Source organism: Netta rufina (genome assembly GCF_964035555.1).
Source record: "Netta rufina genome assembly, chromosome: 18".
In the NCBI taxonomy this organism is placed as follows: Eukaryota; Metazoa; Chordata; class Aves; order Anseriformes; family Anatidae; genus Netta; species Netta rufina.
The window spans coordinates 12,902,335-12,921,145 of NC_140142.1; the positions used below are offsets into that span (position 1 = coordinate 12,902,335).

General features: G+C 49.1%; 1 protein-coding gene across 1 annotated transcript in view; it reads right to left on the reverse strand.

Moving 5' to 3' along the window:
- The window catches only part of LOC311216515 (olfactory receptor 14I1-like), a gene marked incomplete at both ends in the record, with an annotated part of 29,190 nt that extends 19,445 nt beyond the window's left edge, over positions 1–9,745 (reverse strand). Inside the window, one exon of the mRNA XM_084298039.1 lies at positions 9,092–9,745. Coding sequence (XP_084154165.1) covers positions 9,092–9,745 — 654 coding nt within the window. The remainder of the gene's footprint in view (positions 1–9,091) is intronic.
- Positions 9,746–18,811: the final 9,066 nt, after the last annotated feature.

Sequence of the window (18,811 nt, forward strand, 5' to 3'; positions counted from 1 at the left end):
AGAGCAAGGACCAGACCTCTGGTCCCCACTGCTCCCCTCCATCTCTCTGTGCCATTTGCCCATTGCTCACATCTCTGCCCACCAAAGGCACATGAGATGCTGCTGTCCCTCACAGCCCTGCCTGTATTCTGCTCCTTTCTCGTGCTGTGCTTTGTCACACCCAGCACTTTCTTGTGCCTTTTCCCACAGGCTCCCACCCCATGTCCAGGTGGTGTCACTGCAGGGCAGCCCTCCCCAGGGCCCAGGCATCTGCCTGCAACTTCCACAGCTGCTGCTCTTGATGGCCTCCTGAGGCCTGCCTTCTCCTGGCCCATCGCACTGTTGTGAGAAGGTGACCTCAGCAGCAGGAGCCCAGCCATGGTGGACAGAGTTGTCCCCTGTCAGAGCTGCCCCCTGTGTCCCATGGGGTTTGTGATGCACTCGATGACATCGCTGTGTCTGCCTGCCTGCCACCCGGCAGTCAGGTCACTGCAGTAGGAATTGCATCACAACCCACCTCCCAGCCGTGTCACTGGGACCTTTCTCCACGTGTCTCCTCTCCCCAGCTCCCAGCACTGCTGGGTTGGTTTCCTGATAGTTCAGGTAATGTAAAATCCTAGAATCCCAGCCACTTGCCTGTGAGTCTCCCAGTTATCTATATGTATGCAGTAACTCTGTATATACATTTCCATTTACTTGCACATATATCTGTAGTTACAGATGTAGCTATACAAATATATATTTCTATGCATACAGAAAGATGTGAATATTCCCACCAAGAAAGGCAAATAATACAGTTATGATTGGAACAACTTTAGCCATCTGAAGCATTCCATGGAACATTTTCACTCTGGTTTCCTGTAACATGCAGGAGAGAGTGACAGGCCATGGAAAAGATCCTCCTTGAAGCAATGTCAAGGTACATGCAAGACAAAGAGGTGATCCAAGAGAGCCAGCACATTTTCATCAAGGGTAAATCGTGCTTGACCAATCTGGTGGCTTTCTACTATGGAGTGATTGCATCAGTTGACAAAGGAAGATCGATCGATGTCATCTTCCCGGACTTCTGCAAGGTCTTTAACGTGATCGCACATGACATCCTGCTCTCCAAATAGGAGAGGTATGGATTTGATGGGTGCACTGTTCAGTGGATAAGGAATTGGCTTAAACTCGCACCCAGAGAGTGGTGGTCAATGGCTCTATGTCTGAGTGGAGGCTGGTGATGAGTGGTGTCCCTCAGGGGTCTGTCCTGGGACCAGTACTGTTCAGTATCTTTATCAATGACATAGACAGTGGTATCGAGTGCACCCTCAGCAAATTTGCAGATGACACCAAACTGAGTGGTGCTATTAGTATGACAGAAGGAAGGGATGATATCCAAAGGGACTTGGACACACTTGAGAAGTGGGCCCACGTAAACCTAATGAGATTCAACACATCTAAGTGCAAGGTGCTGCACCTGGGCCGAGGCAATCCTGGACGTGAGTACAGGCTGGGAGAAGAACTCATTGAGAGTAGCCCTGCAGAGAAGGACTTGGGGGTTCCGTTAGATGGAAAGCTTGATGTGAGTTGGCAGTGCGTGTTTGTGGGCCAGAAGTTCAACTGTGTCCTGGGCTGTATCAAGAGATGAGCAGCCAGCAGGTGGAGGGAGGTGATTGTCCACCTCTACTCTGTCCTTGTGAGGCCCAACTGTGTAATTGCATTTCTATTCATCATTTCAAACCTATGTCAATCTTTTCTTGTATAGCCAACCCTTGGAAGGTGCACCTCATTGGAGGCAACTTGGATTTGGCTCACTGTTGAGGACTGTGGGGTTTGTTTGTTAGCTTGGTTGGTGTTAGATGTTAACAACAAAACCAACAACAAAAACTGTGCCTGTGTGCAGCCAGTTGTCTGAGGAACAGCGGTGGGAATGGGTGCAAAGGAGCTGTAACAACAACCTGCAGAATACAGTGTAGAAGTCTGGTGTAAGGAAAAGTGATGCAAGTCCCAGGTGGCTGATGAGAGAAGTGGTGGGGATGGGGAAGTGAGCAACAAGGCTGACCACACTGTCTAGAACATCAAGGAACTGTTTTCCACCTCTCCAGACCTCCTTAGGAGGCAGATTGGATCCATTACAACTAAAGAATGATGCTATCGGTTCTTCTGAAAACTCTAAACTAATGGAAAATAATCTTAAAGAAGGAAAATGCACTAAGAAATCTGGTCATTGAAAATTTTATCTTTAAACTGCATTCTTGAAACCTCACTAATTAACTGTACAAGTCTGGGAGACTGGATGAAAATGGCTGAATGGTAATGAGCCCCATGGCGCATTTGGTGCTGAGTCTATGAACCTCAGGTAGTGAGAAGAGAATGATGTAACTGAAGGAGAAGTTCAAGTCAGAAGGAAACTTTGAACTATCTGGGAGTATTAATGGGCCCCAGTGAGGGTCATTACTGACAAAGCCTCCCCATGGACTTGTTAGAGCAGACAATTGGAGGCCATGATTGCAGGTAGGCAAAGGCACTGGGCAGGAGACTCTGATGCTGAGTAAAGGCCTTGGTTTGTTTGGTGAAGCAGAAAGGCCAAGCCCTGGCCCCCAGCCCCTGGGCAGGGAGGTCCTGTCCCTCACCCATGGCTCAGGGCTCTTCCTGGGGCAGTGGGATGTGGGGTGTGTGATGCTGTGTGAAGGACAATGCTACGACACCTGCTGGCCTCCCTCTTGGGTTGCAAGGAGGCAACAAGGCCCCAGTGTCATGAGCACAGCATGTGTCCTCGTGAGCCTCAGTAGCAGAGACAACTGCCATAGCCAGGGGGACAAAGACCTTGGTGCTGCTGGGGCCTTGCAGCCTTGCCAGTGCTTTTGGTCTTCTCCACCACAGTCTGTCCTGTACTGTCCTATCCCCACCCCAAATCACCCTTCAAGCAGGTATCCTAACCCATCAACCTTCTGGTACACTGTGAGCTGATCAGACAGATGAAACCTTACCAGCATCTTCCAATCCACATACCTGCTGCTGGCCTTCCAGCTTTTCAGGGAGATGTGACCAAGCTGTGTGCCTGTTGCTGTCCCACCGTATAATCGGGCAGAAGGGACTTGAAAACCCACACCCAAGGCCTCTTCCTGCATGAGGCCTATCAAGCTCTGTTGTAGTTAGATTCCAGGGGCTGAAGCTGATTGGTTCAGTTTAGCAAAGAGCAGACTATATGTATATATATAATTACATTTATAAATACATATGTATAAATTAAACAAGATTTATTATGAGCTATTTGCATACATACAGACCCCAGGGTGATGACACTGGTACCAATGAGCACAGTGGTTTTCCCAGTCAATGATGTACTAGAGGAAGGAGTCAGTAGGCATACTGCTTGAACAGTTGTCCCCACTGAGGCAATGTTGTCCTTGATAGTGCATCACATCTCTCTCCTCTGGTGGAGTACTCATTTTATCCCCTCCTATCCGGTAGCTGTTCTGACACGTGGGGCCAACACATGTCACAATGGCCACCATGCTCCTCCTTGGTGTTGTATAAGCATGACTACAAATGCACATGTGCACCATTTGAGTTGGGGTTGAACTTGCTCCGTGCAAGTTGTTACTTCATCCATCATTATCTTCCCCTGCTGCCCTCTGGCCAGCTTTTCCAGCTGCAAATGTCGTGAGTACAAGCTAAGCCATAAACTTTCTCTAGCCTTGCCACAGTCTCAAATTGTCTCAAATCTCGGTTAGTTCTGCATTTTTCTTTCTCTTTCCCCCTGCGTACATACTCATCAACTTACACGCCTCCCCGCAAGGACAAGCTTTTCCCCAACAGACAAAACAACACAATCATAGTCATAAGATCACTATGCTTTTACACTGGCTCTCAGACAGAGGGCATCTCACAATCAGTCTGCCAAGCAGGTGTGTCCTGCTGCCTTATCAGGGATGCTGGCAGGTGTGAGCTGAAAAGCACAAATGTCAGCCAGGAGGCAAGGACTAACACATCAGTTGCTTCAGGAAGAATTCACCTCATAGGCTCTGTCCCCAGCCATGTTACTGCTGCTGGCTTGTCAGCTCCAGAGGCTGAGGTGACCAGAGGCTTCCTACTGCATTTGAAGTTTCTGAGGCACAACAGTCCTTATACTAACATACCCACCCAGCACCCTCTTTGTGGGACACAACCTGACCTAATAAAGAGGAAACTTTTAAAGTTAAACTTATCAAGTAAATTTTCTACAACTTGTTATAAATGAGGTTACAACTCAATCTGAATTTAGTAGTATTTATAAAAGGCAAGTAAACAGCTCTGGGTGTGTGGAAAGTCTGCGCTCCACCAACATGCACACACAATTGTGGGATTTTCTATATAAAGAATGTTGCATCTACGTATTCATAAGAAACCCAAGTACGTCTATACATATGTATGACCTATCCCTGCTTTGTATCATAATTAGCATTTCCATAAATTCCTCCTTTTTGTGCCAGCGCAGTGTCTCTTGGTGGTGGTCGTTGAGGGTTGTGGGGATGAAGGCTAATGATTTTTTTCATCACCACTAGTAACCTGTTGTTCCTGTGCAGGCTCCGTGGTTTCCTTGATCTCATTCAAACCACAGGAGTGGCTTCAACCAGCTCCTTTTCTTCTGCATAGGTTCTGTCCTCCTTATCTTCAAACCAGAAGGCTCCCAAAAATAACAAAATATGATTGATACTAACTTATGCGAGACTGTCTTTTCCTGCATCTCGTTAACTCTTAAAACTACACTAATAATACGATTATCAGATAACATTAAACAACAATCTTTAACAATTTACTCAGTGTTTTCCATTGTTCTATACCAATCATCTAATTGACACGAGTTACTACTCCATGTATCACAAACTGCTTCAAATATACACTCTTCAGAGGATCTACTGTGTTCATAGTAACACATGATGTATCTCTACCTCTGCTCTCTCCTAATTCCAAGATTCAATAAAGACATTCAACAGTGTTGGCCCAAGTGCTGATCACTGAGGGATACTGCTAGGAACTGTCTGACAGGAGAACTTTGCACCACAGATGACACCTGGACTTGATTGTCCAGCATGCTTCCCACCCACAGCCTCATCCATTTGTAAAGTCCACATAGCACCAACCAGGCAAGAAGAAGTCTCTGGAAGACAATGTCAAAAGCCTTCCTAAAGTGCACGTAGACAGCATCCCTTTCTTTCCCCTCACCTATGGGTTCAGCAATCCCGTTTTTGTCCAAGTGCCTGGAGGTGGCTGTAGCTTGGTCCATCACCTTCTGAGGGACTGAGGTGAGGCTGACCAGCCTGAATTCTCCCCACCCTCCTCTGTCCTCTTCCAGAAGAAAGGTTTGATGTCATTCCAAGTCTCCAGAAAGCTCTCTGGTCCCTCTGGCACATTTCCTGACACAGTCCAAAAAGGCAGGGGAGGGTGATGCAACAGACAGGGGCATTTGCAATGAACCTGTGCAGGGCAGGTGAGATGGATCTCATGGGGATGGTGGGGATTGTTCATGGAAGCATCAGGGCTTTGTGAGGCATCCACATTTGAGCTGGCCTTCTGCACTTCTCATACACAGAACAGTATTCAGAGACACAAGTCCTTCCCTTGCACACCCAAAGGCAGGGCATTGCAATGGTTGTGGTGTCTCTCTGGCTCCTTCTGCCTCTCCTAGAGTCTGGGAGGCATCTCAGCCCTGTGGTGCATTGCCCTTCTGGGTACTCGTTTGAGATACCCTATGGCATGAAGAATGGACATAGACTAAAGACATTAGTGCCCACTCAGGTTCCCCTCAGCACATTACAGAATCATAGAATCATTAAAGTTGCAAAAGACCTCCAAGATCATCTGGGCCAACCACAGCAAAATCAGATGATCGGGAGTAGAGCAAAAGCAAAAGCAAAAAGCAGCCAATGAGAAGTTATCTTGCAGAAGTCGCGCCCTTATGTGCCCAAGTGGCAAGGACAGTGCTGGCTTCCCTCTCTAATGTGGAAAAGGCTGGGTCCCCTTCTCAAGAAAGAATTTTTGCCAGGAAGAAGTGCTTTTCTGTGATTCCTCTTTCTGCACAGCAGAATGACAAAAAGACAAACATTTCATCAAAGCTTTTCATAAAGGCCCTGCTGCAGACAGGAAGCCTCACCGTGATCTCTGGAGGGAACCCAGAAGACTGTAACGAGCACCAGGAAGATCCAGCAAGCTCAAGATATCTTCTATAGAGTAGAAAGTTTTTGAAATCATGAATTGGAAAGAATTCATGTCTGTGAGTGAAGGAGAAAGACATATGTTATGTCAATATGGCAGTGCTGAAGGCCCTTACAAAATCAGAGATGATGAAGTTTCCTTTCGGCATTTGTGCCTTGGCCTAGGAGGTGGGGAATGCCCAGTGCTGGGGCGTCTGTGCTCAGCTGTACCCTGTGAGTTGACCTTGCTCTCTTCCCCTCTGTCACTCTCCACACTTGGATGGACACATGAAACATCCACAATCCTGGAGGATGCATGAACCTCCTGGAGTGACGTCCCTTTATTGCAGGGGGACAGTGAAACACATGAGATGCAGGGAGAGAGCACAGTGTGTGTAGCAGTGAGTGCGTATGACCTCATGAACGTAAATGATTCCATAATTCTATAGAGAGCATGGTCAATGGGGCATAGGGCACCCTCAGCAGATTGCTGAGGACACAAAACTGGGAGAAGTGGTTGATAGAGAAGAAGGGTGCTCTTCCATCCAGATAGACCTCAGCATGCTGGGGAACTGGAACCTCAGGAATTTTAACAAAGGGAAAAGGAAGTCCTTCCCATAGTGAGAAATAAGTCCTGCACCAGTACAGGCTGGGGAGGGACTGATGAGGAGACAAGGACCTTGGGGTACTGGTAGACAGCAAGCTGACCATGAACCAGCAGGCTGCCCTTGTGTCAACGGTGGCCAACAGCCTCCTGGACTGCATTAGACAGAGCATTGCCAGCAGGTCAAAGGAGGCGGTCCTTCCACTCTGCTCAGCACTGGTAATGCCATTTTTGTAGTCCTATGTCTGTTGCTGGGCTTCAAAGTACAAGAAGCACATGGTTTGAGAGAGCTGGTACTATTCAGCTTGGAGAAGAGACCATTCCGAGGGTGTTCTTGTCAATGTATATACATGTCTGACAAAAGGACAGGATAAGGGAATCAGGATGTTCTCAGGGTGGCTGAGCAGCAGGACAAGAGGCAATGGCCACTAACTGACCCTAAGAAAACTTCTCTTTACTGTAGGTGACTGATGAACATTGCCCAGAGAGATACTGCAGCCTCCATCCTTGGGGATGTTCTAAACACTGCTGGACCCTGTCCTGGCCAACCTGCTCCAGCTGGCCATGCTTGAGTAGGAAGCGCTTGAACTAGACAGTCTCCATAGGCCTCTTCCAACCCTCATTATTTTGTGATTCTGTAATGCCCAACAGTGTTTCTGAGAAATTTTCTGTGGTACTCTCATCCTCGATGAGTCCTGCAGCCCACGGATCAGAGCTGCATTTTGAGGATGAACATGGTCACTGGGTAGTGCTGAGGACAGGGCCAGACAGGGATTACAAAAGCCAGCAACGTCACAACACACAGAAGTGCCCATTACCCCTGCCTCCACTGTCCAGCCCCTTCCCCTGACAAGACTTAGGGTCACAAAGGACCTCTGGAGCTCTCTCGCACCATAGTCTGCTCTGAGCAGGGATAACTTAACTAAGAGATCGGATTGGTCAGTACTTTCTCCTGACCAAGTGTTAATTCACATTCGTGGTGATTTATTTTCTCCTTAAAACCATTATAAATTTCTTTCTGCCTTCTTCAAGCCTAATTGTATTAGGTGTGGCTGGGATTGAGTTAACATTCTTATAGCAGCTTAAATAGTGCTGTTCTTTCCATTTTTTCAAGGGCAAGAAGAAGAGACTTATAGGCTGGTCAGCCTCACCTTCTTCCCTATGAAGATAACAGGGCAGCTCATCCTGTCAACCATTTACAGGCAAAGAAAGGACATGAAAGTCATCGGCAGTAGTAAGCTGGATTCACCAAAGGGAAGTCATGCTTGAACAACTTGAAAACGTTCTATGATAAAATGACCGATACCTCAAGCATTTTGTGAAATTGTGTGATCTTGGACTAAGGCTCCTGTGATAGCTTCTCCTATCTGTTCATGCAACAACAAGCCAATCGGGATCTTGGGCTGAGGGTCCCATGTGCACAGTGATGGTCAACAGTTTCCCAAGCTAATATAGTATCCACATTTTTGTCTATCAGAAAATTTCCAGCCCAGGTCAGCTCCTGTCTGATCTCTCCCCATTCCTCCTCTAATCAGGCCTGGTGCTCCTGGCCTCCTCCAAGTGCTCCTCACAGGACCCTGAGTGCTGCTCCGCAGAGAGAGGGGACCGTGATGCCCAAGGTGTTGGAGCTACTTTGTACCGGCTAAGATGGTCAAAGTAGGAAACACCCACAAGTGCACAAAAGTCCAGTCCTCATTCTGCAACACACCTCTCTTTGATCCCTGCCTCTGAACCTATGGAAAATGAAGCACAGCCAAGGCAATGGAGACTGCAATTCCTGAAGCTAATTCCTGCTTTCATAAGGAAAAAGAGACCAGCCTTCTGTTCCTGCAGTGAGGATACACCATTTTATTAGAGATGCTCTTCAGGAAGACAGAAATAACACCTTGATGACAACTGTACAGAAGGCCTTTGGGTTAGCAGGCACAGCAGGTTCATGCCTTTGGAGATGAGGGGTGGATAAATACATTTGTATGTATTTAACATGATCATCAGACTTAAAAAGAAAAAATGCACAGACCTTCCCTGGAGTAAATGAAGGAAAAACCTGTCAGGAAACATGGGCATCTTCCTGCTCCTGACTGTGAACCCATTGAATCAGTTTCCTGAGGGCATATTTGAGTTCCTGATTCCGCATGCTATAGATGAGGGGGTTCACTGCTGGAGGAACCACTGAGTACAGAACTGCCACCAGCAGATCTAGAGGTGGAGAGGAGATGGAGGAGGGCTTCAGGTAGGAAAACATACTGGTGCTGATAACCATAAACACCACGGCCAAGTGAGGGAGGCATGTGGAAAAGGCTTTGTGCTGTCCCTGCTCAGAGGGCATCTGCAACACAATAGTGAAGATTTTAATGTAAGACAGGATAATGAAAACTAAACATCCCAGAGCAAGGACAAAACTGCTGGCAAACACCCCAACTTCCCGGAGATAGAAATCTGAGCAGGACAGTTTGAAGATCTGGGGGATTTCACAGAAGAATTGGTCCACAGCGTATCCTTGGCAGAGGGGCAGTGAAAATGTATTGGCAGTGTGCAGCAGAGCATTGAGAATCCCACTGCCCCAGGCAGCTGCTGCCATCTGGACACAAGCTCTGCTGCTCAGGAGGGTCCCGTAGTGCAGGGGCTTGCAGATGGCAACGTAGCGGTCGTAGGACATGACAGTGAGAAGAGAATATTCTGCTGAGATGAAAAATAGAAAGAGAAAGACCTGTGCAACACACCCATCATAGGAAATGGCCCTGGTGTCCCAGAGGGAATTGGCCATGGCTTTGGGGACAGTGGTGGAGATGCAGCCCAGGTCGAGGAGGGCGAGGTTGAGGAGGAAGAAGTACATGGGGGTGTGGAGGCGGTGGTTGAAGGCTATGGCTGTGAGGATGAGGCTGTTGCCCAGGAGGGCAGCCAGGTAGATGCCCAGGAAGAGCCCAAAGTGCAGGATCTGCAGCTCCCACGTGTCTGCAAATGGCAGGAGGAGGAACTTGGTGATGGAGCTGCTGTTGGACATCTGATGCCTCTGTACATGGGTCCTGTTCATGGAAGGAATTACAAGTGAAAAGTCAAATGTACAACACCTGTTGCATATCTTGTAGGAAGTGCCCTCCACACCACATCAAAGACATACTACCTCCTGCTCGATTCTGGAAGAAATTTGTAGTGCTCCTTGGCCAGAACTCTGACTGAGCTCTGTTGGCTAAGGCTCGGTCTGTCAGCAGGAGTCTGTGAGCAGAGCCCTTGGGCACTGGGGGAATCAGTCCTGCTCTGCTTCCAGAAGGCATAAATGAACTGGGTGCAACCTCAGATGCCCACTGTCCAGGGACATCCTTCTCATTGCAGATCTGGAGGAGTAGATCAAATAATCCCTCAAGAAACAACAAAATTGATGTTGTTGCTGGCTGTAGGCTAAGGTATCTAAAAGGTCTTTTTAAAGTGCGTCACTGAGCTGTACATCTTTTACAGAGGAATGTTCTTGGAGCCTCAGTCTCTGACACAAACACTATAATTTCATTACTAACCCCATGGCTCCCCAGCAGGGCATGAAAAAGTTAACTGATACTCAGGACAGCTCTTATCCTGGAAGTAGCCCCTACCTTGAACGTTGCCTTGACTAATCTAGTACAAAGATATCTGAATTCTCCCCCAGCACAAGTGAATCCAGAGCTCATGACCAAGTTCCCCTAAAATTATGGATGGAGATCAATTCTGTAGGGGGAACAGAGAGCAAGGGGTTACTGCGGAGAAGGCATCTAAAGTGCAGGGATGGGAGGGAAGTACACAAATCCCCCCTGCCATAGAGTTTCTTAGAGCTTCTTGGGTTTCCTTCTCCCTGCTCATGGCTCTGCTGCCTGCAGCTGGCTCTCTGTCCCCACACCTCCTGCCTGCAGCTCACAGCCCCCATCCCACCCCATCAGAGCTGGGTGCTGAGCTCTGCCCTGCAGACACCTCCTGGCAGCAGGGCTCTGCCCAGGGGCACCTCGCTGGGGGCACATCCTAGTGACCAGGTCACACAGACCCTGCTGGCACTGCACGGGTGGTGGTGGAGCTTTCTATGGGCTGAGGGGCAGGAAAGGGAGTGGTTATGGTCCTTTTAAGCCTCTTGTGAAGGCTTAGGTGTCACAACCTCTACTCTGAAATAATAACCTCTATTTCTATTCCCAGTGAGCCAAAGAAGAGAAAATTGAAAGCAGAGAGTCTGGAAACCTAAGCCTGAAGTAGGAATTCCCCACCTTCTCTGTGTTCTTGCAAAGCCCCCTTCGATACAACCTGGTTGTGCTGTGGAGCTGTGAGCAGGCTGCCCCAGGCAACAGCCTCCCACCAGCAGCAGGACCCTGCCCTGCCGGGGGGGCTCCTTACACCCGCAGCTTCTCCCCGCAGTGCCCTGGGCAGCTCCCCGGGCAGGCTGAGTGCTGAGCCTGGCAGGCGGCAGAGGCCCTGCCCCAGCACACAGCCCCTGGGGCACAGCAGGGATCCTGCTCTGCACCACAGCCCTGGACACCCCTGCCTGCACCCCCAGCTTCTCCTGCCTCCGGGAACTGTGGCTGCATTGCCCTCCAGCCACAGACTTACCGGGTGCAGGGCTGGGAAGTCTTCTCCCCCAGTGAGTTCTGGGCATGCTGCCACTTCTGCCTGCCTTTAAGCACTGTGTCTCTGCAGGCAGTGCCCCCAGCCCTGCTGCACTGTGCAGAGGAGCTGCTTCTGGGCAGAGCTGTCTCTCTGCAGCGCTGCCTGCTTGCCAGGAGCTCCCCTTGGGCCCAGGAGCCCGGCCCAGCTCAGCAGCAGAGGCCCAGCCCAAGGCCTCCCTTGCTCTGCCCCCCACCAGGCTCCCTGCACATGGCCCTGGGGCTGCAGGGGAACCAGCTGGGAAACAGTCTGAAGGGATCCCTGGGCTCCCCTCCCTCCCCTGGGCACACACACTTCTCACCAGCAGTGTTGTTTCTCTTAGCAGAGGATGAATTAGCTGTAACAATAACTTCTTTATGCCCCAGTATCAGTTTGGACATGAAGTCACGGTGGGGCACATTTCTTCCTCCTTGTGGCCACTTCCAACCTTCCAGGATGCACCAGAAGGGACAAGAGAACACATATCTGGGCCTTCTTTCTGTCTGGGTCCTCCTGGGTATGTAGGCAGAGGGGATCCCACAGTCAGCATGTCCACCAGGTGTCTTCTGCTGGCCTAGAAGGGCCACTGGCAGATGTCAGCCCAAAAGTATAGATCCCAGGGAGAAGTCAAGGGTGAACTGTCAGCTACTTCAGGCAGAAGTGACCTCACAGTCCCTTTCCGTGGTATGTTCCTGCTGCTTCCCTATCATCTGCAGGGACAGAAGTAACCTCACAGTCACTGCCACAGTCACATTCCTTCTGCTGGGGCAGGAGATCCTGAGGCAGAGCTGAGCTCCTCAGAGCATTCCCACCCATCTCCTCCTTGTGGCCCACAAGCTGATGAGATCCATGGCCCCTCACATTCATCTTTGAATGCCATGTGACTGCACAGCAACCTCACGGTTCCTGCCCTGACCCAAGGGGCCAGGCACCTCAAGTTAAGGGTTGGGAGAGGGGTTGAAAGAATGGAGAGGGGCACAGGAATAGGGGCTTTGGGTGTTAGTTGTTCGTGTATGGGATTAGGGACTAGAGCTCAGCTTTCTGGGTTAAAGATTAAGCAAAGGTTTAGTGGGAGGGTTTGGTCTTCTGCTTGTGGTGGCAGGTCTGTGTTTTTTTAGGTATGGGCAAGTATTTTGGTTTAGGGTTTTGTTTAAGGCTGTCAGGAAGTTGTGTAGAGTTAAGCAGAGCATTTTACTGCTAATATTTAGGGCAGGGATCAGGGTGATCAAGAGAGTAAAGGTAAGGACAAGGGTCTATTGGCTGAGTTTGGGCTTCAGGGGATACTTTGAGGTCAGGCATTAGAGCAGTGGATTCCTGTCATGGTGTGGAGTAGTATTTAGATTTAGGGAGTAATGTCACTGCTAAAAATAGGGAAAGGGTTTATGTGACTGTGTTACAGCAGAAACATTACCTGAACCTTCCAGGATCTCTGAAACCATTAATTTTACTGGCCAAGCTCCTCTTCCCTCTCCCATATCTCCCATCTCTCCTGGCCAGACTTCCCCTGACTTCCCCATATCAGTCATCTCCATAGGGGCAGTTTTCTGATGGCTTTCATGATCTCAGAGTCTCTGTCTCACCTCTGTTGGCTACTCCATTCCTGAGATAGACACGGCACCTAAGCCAGGATGGAAAAGGACACAAAGGTCTGTAGGAGCATCCTGCACAATGTGCCCAGCATCTCTGCACCACACTGAAATGGTGCTTCCTGCCTACAACTTTTGGATCTAGAATGGCTGCTATGGATCCAGGGTAACTTTTCCCAGGCCCTCATACATGCTTCAGTTTGTTACGGGCATCTTGGAGGCAGTGGCAGTTTCTTTATACAAAACTGAAAGCAGTCCTGAAGGATGACCTTAGGCAAAAGCTGAAACCTGAAAAAGCTGAAACATGAAAGCCCGTATCAAAGACCTCTTCCTCTATGGTGTTTATCAGGTACTTGGGAAGAGAGGATCTCACAAATTACATGCAAAACAGGTGCCTTCTGCTTGCCTTTCAGGTGCATTCGCAGATGTGAGCCTAAAGGCACAGATCCCAGCCAGAAGTCAAGGGATGACCTGTTGGCTACTTAAGAAAGAGCTCAACTCACAGCTGTTTAACAGCCATTCACTTTCTGCTGGACTTTGAGTTTCCGAGGCACCACTGACCTCATAATACCACACCTACATAACACCTCCTTTTTGTCCCAGGACCTGTCCAGGTAGAATTGAGCTGGTTGTGATCCTTCCAGCCCATGGCACTGCTGCTGGACTCCCAGCCTCTCTGACGCACAGGAGCCAGTTCCATGCCAGTCCTGGGCAGTGCTAGGGCAGGAGGGACCTTGCAGGCAGTGTCCAAGCCCTGTGCCTATTGGTGGTCTCTCAACTCCTTGCACAAAGTGAAGATCACACTGGCGTCCAGAAGCCATGTGCCTGAAGCTGGCCTAGAAGACACTCAGGGGAAGTGCCCTCCCAGTCCCATCCCCATGCCCATCCCGTGCCCATCCCCACCCCCAGCCCCAGCCCCAGCCCCAGTCCCAGCTGACGATGTTGCTTTTCAGAGCGAGGGGGTTGTGGTGCCTGGGGAACAGGGGCACTCTGCAGGACCAAGCTGGGCAGGCTGGGAGGCAGACCCAGCTCATTGGGTCTCTGCCATTGCCCCAGGGCTGCAAGAAATTACTCGCCAGACTCCTTTGCCGAGCTGCTGTATGCCCTGGAGCTGCAGAGCTGTCCTCTGCCAGCTCACACCAGATTTACCACTTGAGCTCTGGTCAGTCCACCTGGAACAGGCTCACACTCTGCGATTGTCTCCCAGGCTCATATTGCCCCTGCAGATCACCTGGGCTCTCCTGGAAGCTCCTGTTTCCCTCCAGGTTAAATAAATAAATAAATAAATAAAATCTCATCTGCCATCAGCCCCATCATGTTCTGTGGAGCCCGAGTGCCTAGGAATTGGAAATACTCATCAGCTGCCTGGCTACTAGCAACTAACAGGGAACGTGTGAACCAGCCCCAGATCCCTAAAAGTCCATTCTGGGACTCCGCTTTCACTACACCAAGCCCATGTGGAAAGCAGTAAAGCATGGAGCCTCTTTGAAGTTTCTTCCTTGGGCTTGTTCTTGACAGCAGCTTTGCAAGAAGGCCTCAGCCTTCAGGCAGTGCCCCGAGGAGATCCCCTCTTAGGCAGGAAGTGCTGCAGTAGAGGCCAGCTCTGCCACTGCTGTGCCCACCGCCTGTCCCTGCCTGCAGTCCCAGCTCAGCCCCACAGCAGCACTAGTACCAAGCTACAAGAGCAGCCAGGCCTGACTCCACCAGCAGGGCCCAGCAGGAGAGGGTGGCAGTGGCAAGAGAGCAGCTCTGCATGCACCAAGCATTGGTGCTCCCTGGCCGTGCTGCTGGGATGGGACTCTTTTCCTCTGCACACAGGCACTGTCCCTGCAGAGCCAGACAAGGTCTCAGAGGAAGGACGCCAGACAAAGTAGGCGGTGCAGGGTCCTTTATTTTGTTTCAATTCACAGAGAGCCTGGCTCCTCATGTATAGAGTCTTTGAGCTACACTTGATAAGTAGACACTGAAATGGAAATGTCACAAACTATATTATTTTAATGGGCAAAATAAGTCAAATTAAAAGTATGAAAAACCTCTAATAAAAATGCTTCCAAGCACACAAACAAACAAAAGGATATTGCCTACAGGAGTAGTAATTCACATTATGAGTCAGATGCAGAAGCAGATTGGAAATATACTGTGTCTTAAACACATCCAGTCACCAATTTCCACAGGGCAGTCTTGAGGTCCTTGTTCCTCATGCTGTATATGAGGGGGTTCAGTGCTGGAGGCACCACCGAGTACGGAACTGTCACCACCAGGTCCAGGGATGGGGAGGAGATAGAGGAGTGCTTTAAGTAGGCAAATAAGGCAGTGCTGATAGACAGAGAGACCACGGTCAGGTGAGGGAGGCACGTGGAAAAGGCTTTGTGCCATCCCTGCTCAGAGGGCATCCTCAGTACAGCCCTGAAGATCTGCATGTAGAAAATAACAATGAAAACAAAACAACCAAAGGCTAAACAGACACTAAAAACAAGTGCCCCAACTTCCCTGAGGTAGTCATCTGAGCAGGAGAGCTTGAGGATCTGGGGGATTTCACAGAAGAACTGGTCCACAGCTTTGTCATGACAGAGGGGCAGGGAAAATGTATTGGCAGTGTGCAGGACAGCATTGAGAATGCCACTGCCCCAGGCAGCTGCTGCCATCTGGGCACAAGCTCTGCTGCCATCTCACAGTTACTGCTTTCTTAAATTCTTCACAACTTATACATTCCTAACAATCATCCTGCACATATTTTTGCCCGTTACTTCTACTAACTATCATCCTTATCTCAAATTCCTTGAGCCCCACGTTGGGCGCCAAAAAAGACTGTCGTGGTTCCGCTCGAGTGGGCAGCCGAGCTCCACCACAGCCGCTCTCTCACTCCCCCTCCTCAAAGAGGAACGGGGAGAAAATATGTGAAAAGGGCTCAAGGATTGAGATAAGGATGAGAAAATCACGCAATAATTATTGTAACGGGCAAAACAGACTTGGCATAAGGAGATAGTAAGATTTATTGCCTACAACTAACAAGCGAGAGAAGTGAGAAAACAAAGGAAAAAAAAAAAACAAAAGCACCTTCCCCCCCATCCACCCTCTTCCACCTCCTCCCCCCCGAGCGGCGCAGGGGAACAGGGAATGGGGGTTATGGTCAGTCTACAGCACTTCTTCTCTGCCGCTCCTTCTCGGTCACTCTCGTCCCCTGTGCTGTGGGGTCCCACCCACGGGATGCAGTCCTTGATGAACTGATCCGGCGTGGGCTTCCCACAGGCAGCAGCTCTTCCAGAACTGCTCCAGATATGGGTCCGTACCACGGGGTCCATCCCTCAGGAGAAAACTGCTCCAACCTGGCTCCCCTACGGGCTGCAGCTCCTGCCAGATCACCTGCTCCTGCGTGGTCTCCTCTCCACGGGCTACAGGTCCGGCCCGGAATCTGCTCCGGCAGGGGTCTTCCACAGGCGGCAGCCTCCGTCGGTGCAGGGCCACCTGCTCCACCGTGGTCTCCTCCACAGGCTGCAGCGTGGAACCCTGCTCCACCGTGGTACTCCAAGGGCTGCAGGGGGACATCCTGCTTCACCATGATCCTCACCACAGGCTGCAGGGGACTTCTGCTCCGGCGCCTGGAGCACCTCTCCCCCTCCCTCTACACTGGCCTTGGCACCTGCAAGGCTGTTCTCTCACTCCCGGCTGCTGTGTGGCACAGCGTTTTTTTCCCTGTCTTAAATATGCTCTCACAGAGGTGCAAAACAACATCGCTTATTGGCTCAGCTCTGGAAAACAATGGGGCCCTTCCCAAACATGGGGCAGCTTCTAGATCTTTCTCACAGAAACCACCCCTATAGCCCCCTACTACCAAAACCTTGCCACGTAACCCCATTACAACTTCTTCTTCATCTTCGTCGTCGTCGTCGTCTTCTTCTTCAACTTCGTCGTCGTCGTCTTATTCTTCTTCTTCGTCATCGTCGTCGTCTTCTTCTTCTTCTTCATCATCGTCATCGTCATCATCATCGTCATCTTCTTCTTCTTCATCTTCATCGTCGTCGTCGTCGTCTTCTACTTCATTGTCGTCATCGTCGTCGTCTTCTTCTTCTTCTTCTTCTTCTTCTTCTTCTTCTTCTTCTTCTTCTTCGTCATCTTCGTCGTCATCGTCGTCTTCTTCTACTTCTTCTTCTTATTCTTCTTCATTTTCTTCTTATTCTTCTTCTTTCTTCTTCATTTTCTTCTTCTTCGTCATCGTCGTCGTCGGAGTCTTCTTCTTTTTCTTTGTCGTCGTCGTCGTCATCGTCGTCTTCTTCTTCTTCTTCGTTGTCGTTGTCGTCGTAGTCTTCGTCTTCTTCTTCTTATTCTTCGTTGTCGTCATCATTGTCGTCTTCGTCTTCTTCTTCTTCTTCTTCTTCTTCTTCTTCTTCTTCTTTCTTCTTCTTCTTCTACTTCTTGTTCTTTGTCATCGGCGTCGTCGTCATTGTCGTCATCGTCGTCTTCTTCTTCTTCGTCGTTGTCGTCCTCATCGTCGTCGTTGTCGTCGTCGTCTTCTTCTTCTTCTTCTTCTTCTTCTTCTTCTTCGTTGTCATCATCGTCGTCATCTTCTTCTACTTCTTTTCATCGTTGTCGTCGTCGTCGTTGTCATATTCTTCTTCTTCTTCTTCGTCGTCGTTGTCGTCGTCGTTGTCGTCTTCTTCTTCTTCTTCGTCGTCGTTGCCATCATCGTCGTCATCGTCGTCTTCTTCTTCTTCTTCGTCGTTGTTGTCGTCATCTTCTTAATCGTCTTCGTCTTTTCGTCTTCTTCTTCTTCTTAATCGTCGTCGCCATCGACGTCGTCGTCTTCTTCTTCTTCTTCTTTTCATCGTTGTCGTCGTCATCGTCTTTTTCTTCTTCTTCACCGTCTTCGTCGTCATCGTCGTCGTCTTCTTATTCTTCTTCATTGTCTTCTTCTTCTTTTTCTTCTCCTTCTTCTTCTTCATCTTCGTCAGTGTCGTCATCATCTTCATCATCTTCTTCTTCTTCTTCTTCTTCTTCTTCTTCTACTTCTTCTTCTTCATCTTCTTCTTCTTCGTCTTCTTCTTCTTCTTCTTCTTTGTCATTGTCATCGTTGTGATCTTCTTCATCTCCTTCGTCGTCGTTGTCGTCGTCTTCTTCATCGTCGTCATCGTCTTCTTCATCTTCTTCTTCATCGTCGTCGTAGTCGTCGTCGTCTTCTTCTTCTTCTTCTTCTTCTGCTTCTTCTGCTTCTTCTGCTTCTTCTGCTTCTTCTTCTTTCTTCTTCTTCTTCTTCTTCTTCTTCTTCTTCTTCTTCTTCTTCTTCTTCTTCTTCTTCTTCTTCTTCTTCTTCTTCTTCATCTTCTTCGTCCTCGTCGTCGTCGTCTTCTTCTTTATCTTCGTCGTCATCGAGGTCTTCTTCTTCTTCGTCGTCGTCGCGATCATCGTCGTCATAGTCGTCTTCTTCTACTTCTTCTTCTTATTCTTCTTCATTTTCTTCTTATTCTTCTTCTTTCTTCTTCATTTTCTTCTTCTTCGTCATCGTCGTCGTCGGAGTCTTCTTCTTCTTCTTCGTTGTCGTTGTCGTCGTTGTCTTCGTCTTCTTCTTCTTATTCTTCATCGTCGTCGTAGTCGTCGTCGTCTTCTTCTTCTTCTTCTTCTTCTTCTTCTTCTTCTTCTTCTTCTTCTTCTTCTTCTTTTTCTTTCTTCTTCTTCTTCTACTTCTTTTTCTTCGTCATCGTCATCGTCGTCATCGTCATTGTCGTCATCGTCGTCTTCTTCTTCTTCGTCGTCGTCGTCCTCATCGTCGTCGTTGTCGTCATCGTCTTCTTCTTCTTCTTCTTTCTTCTTCTTCGTTGTCATCGTCGTCGTCGTCTTCTTCTACTTCTTTTCATCGTTGTCGTCGTCGTCGTCGTCATATTCTTCTTCTTCTT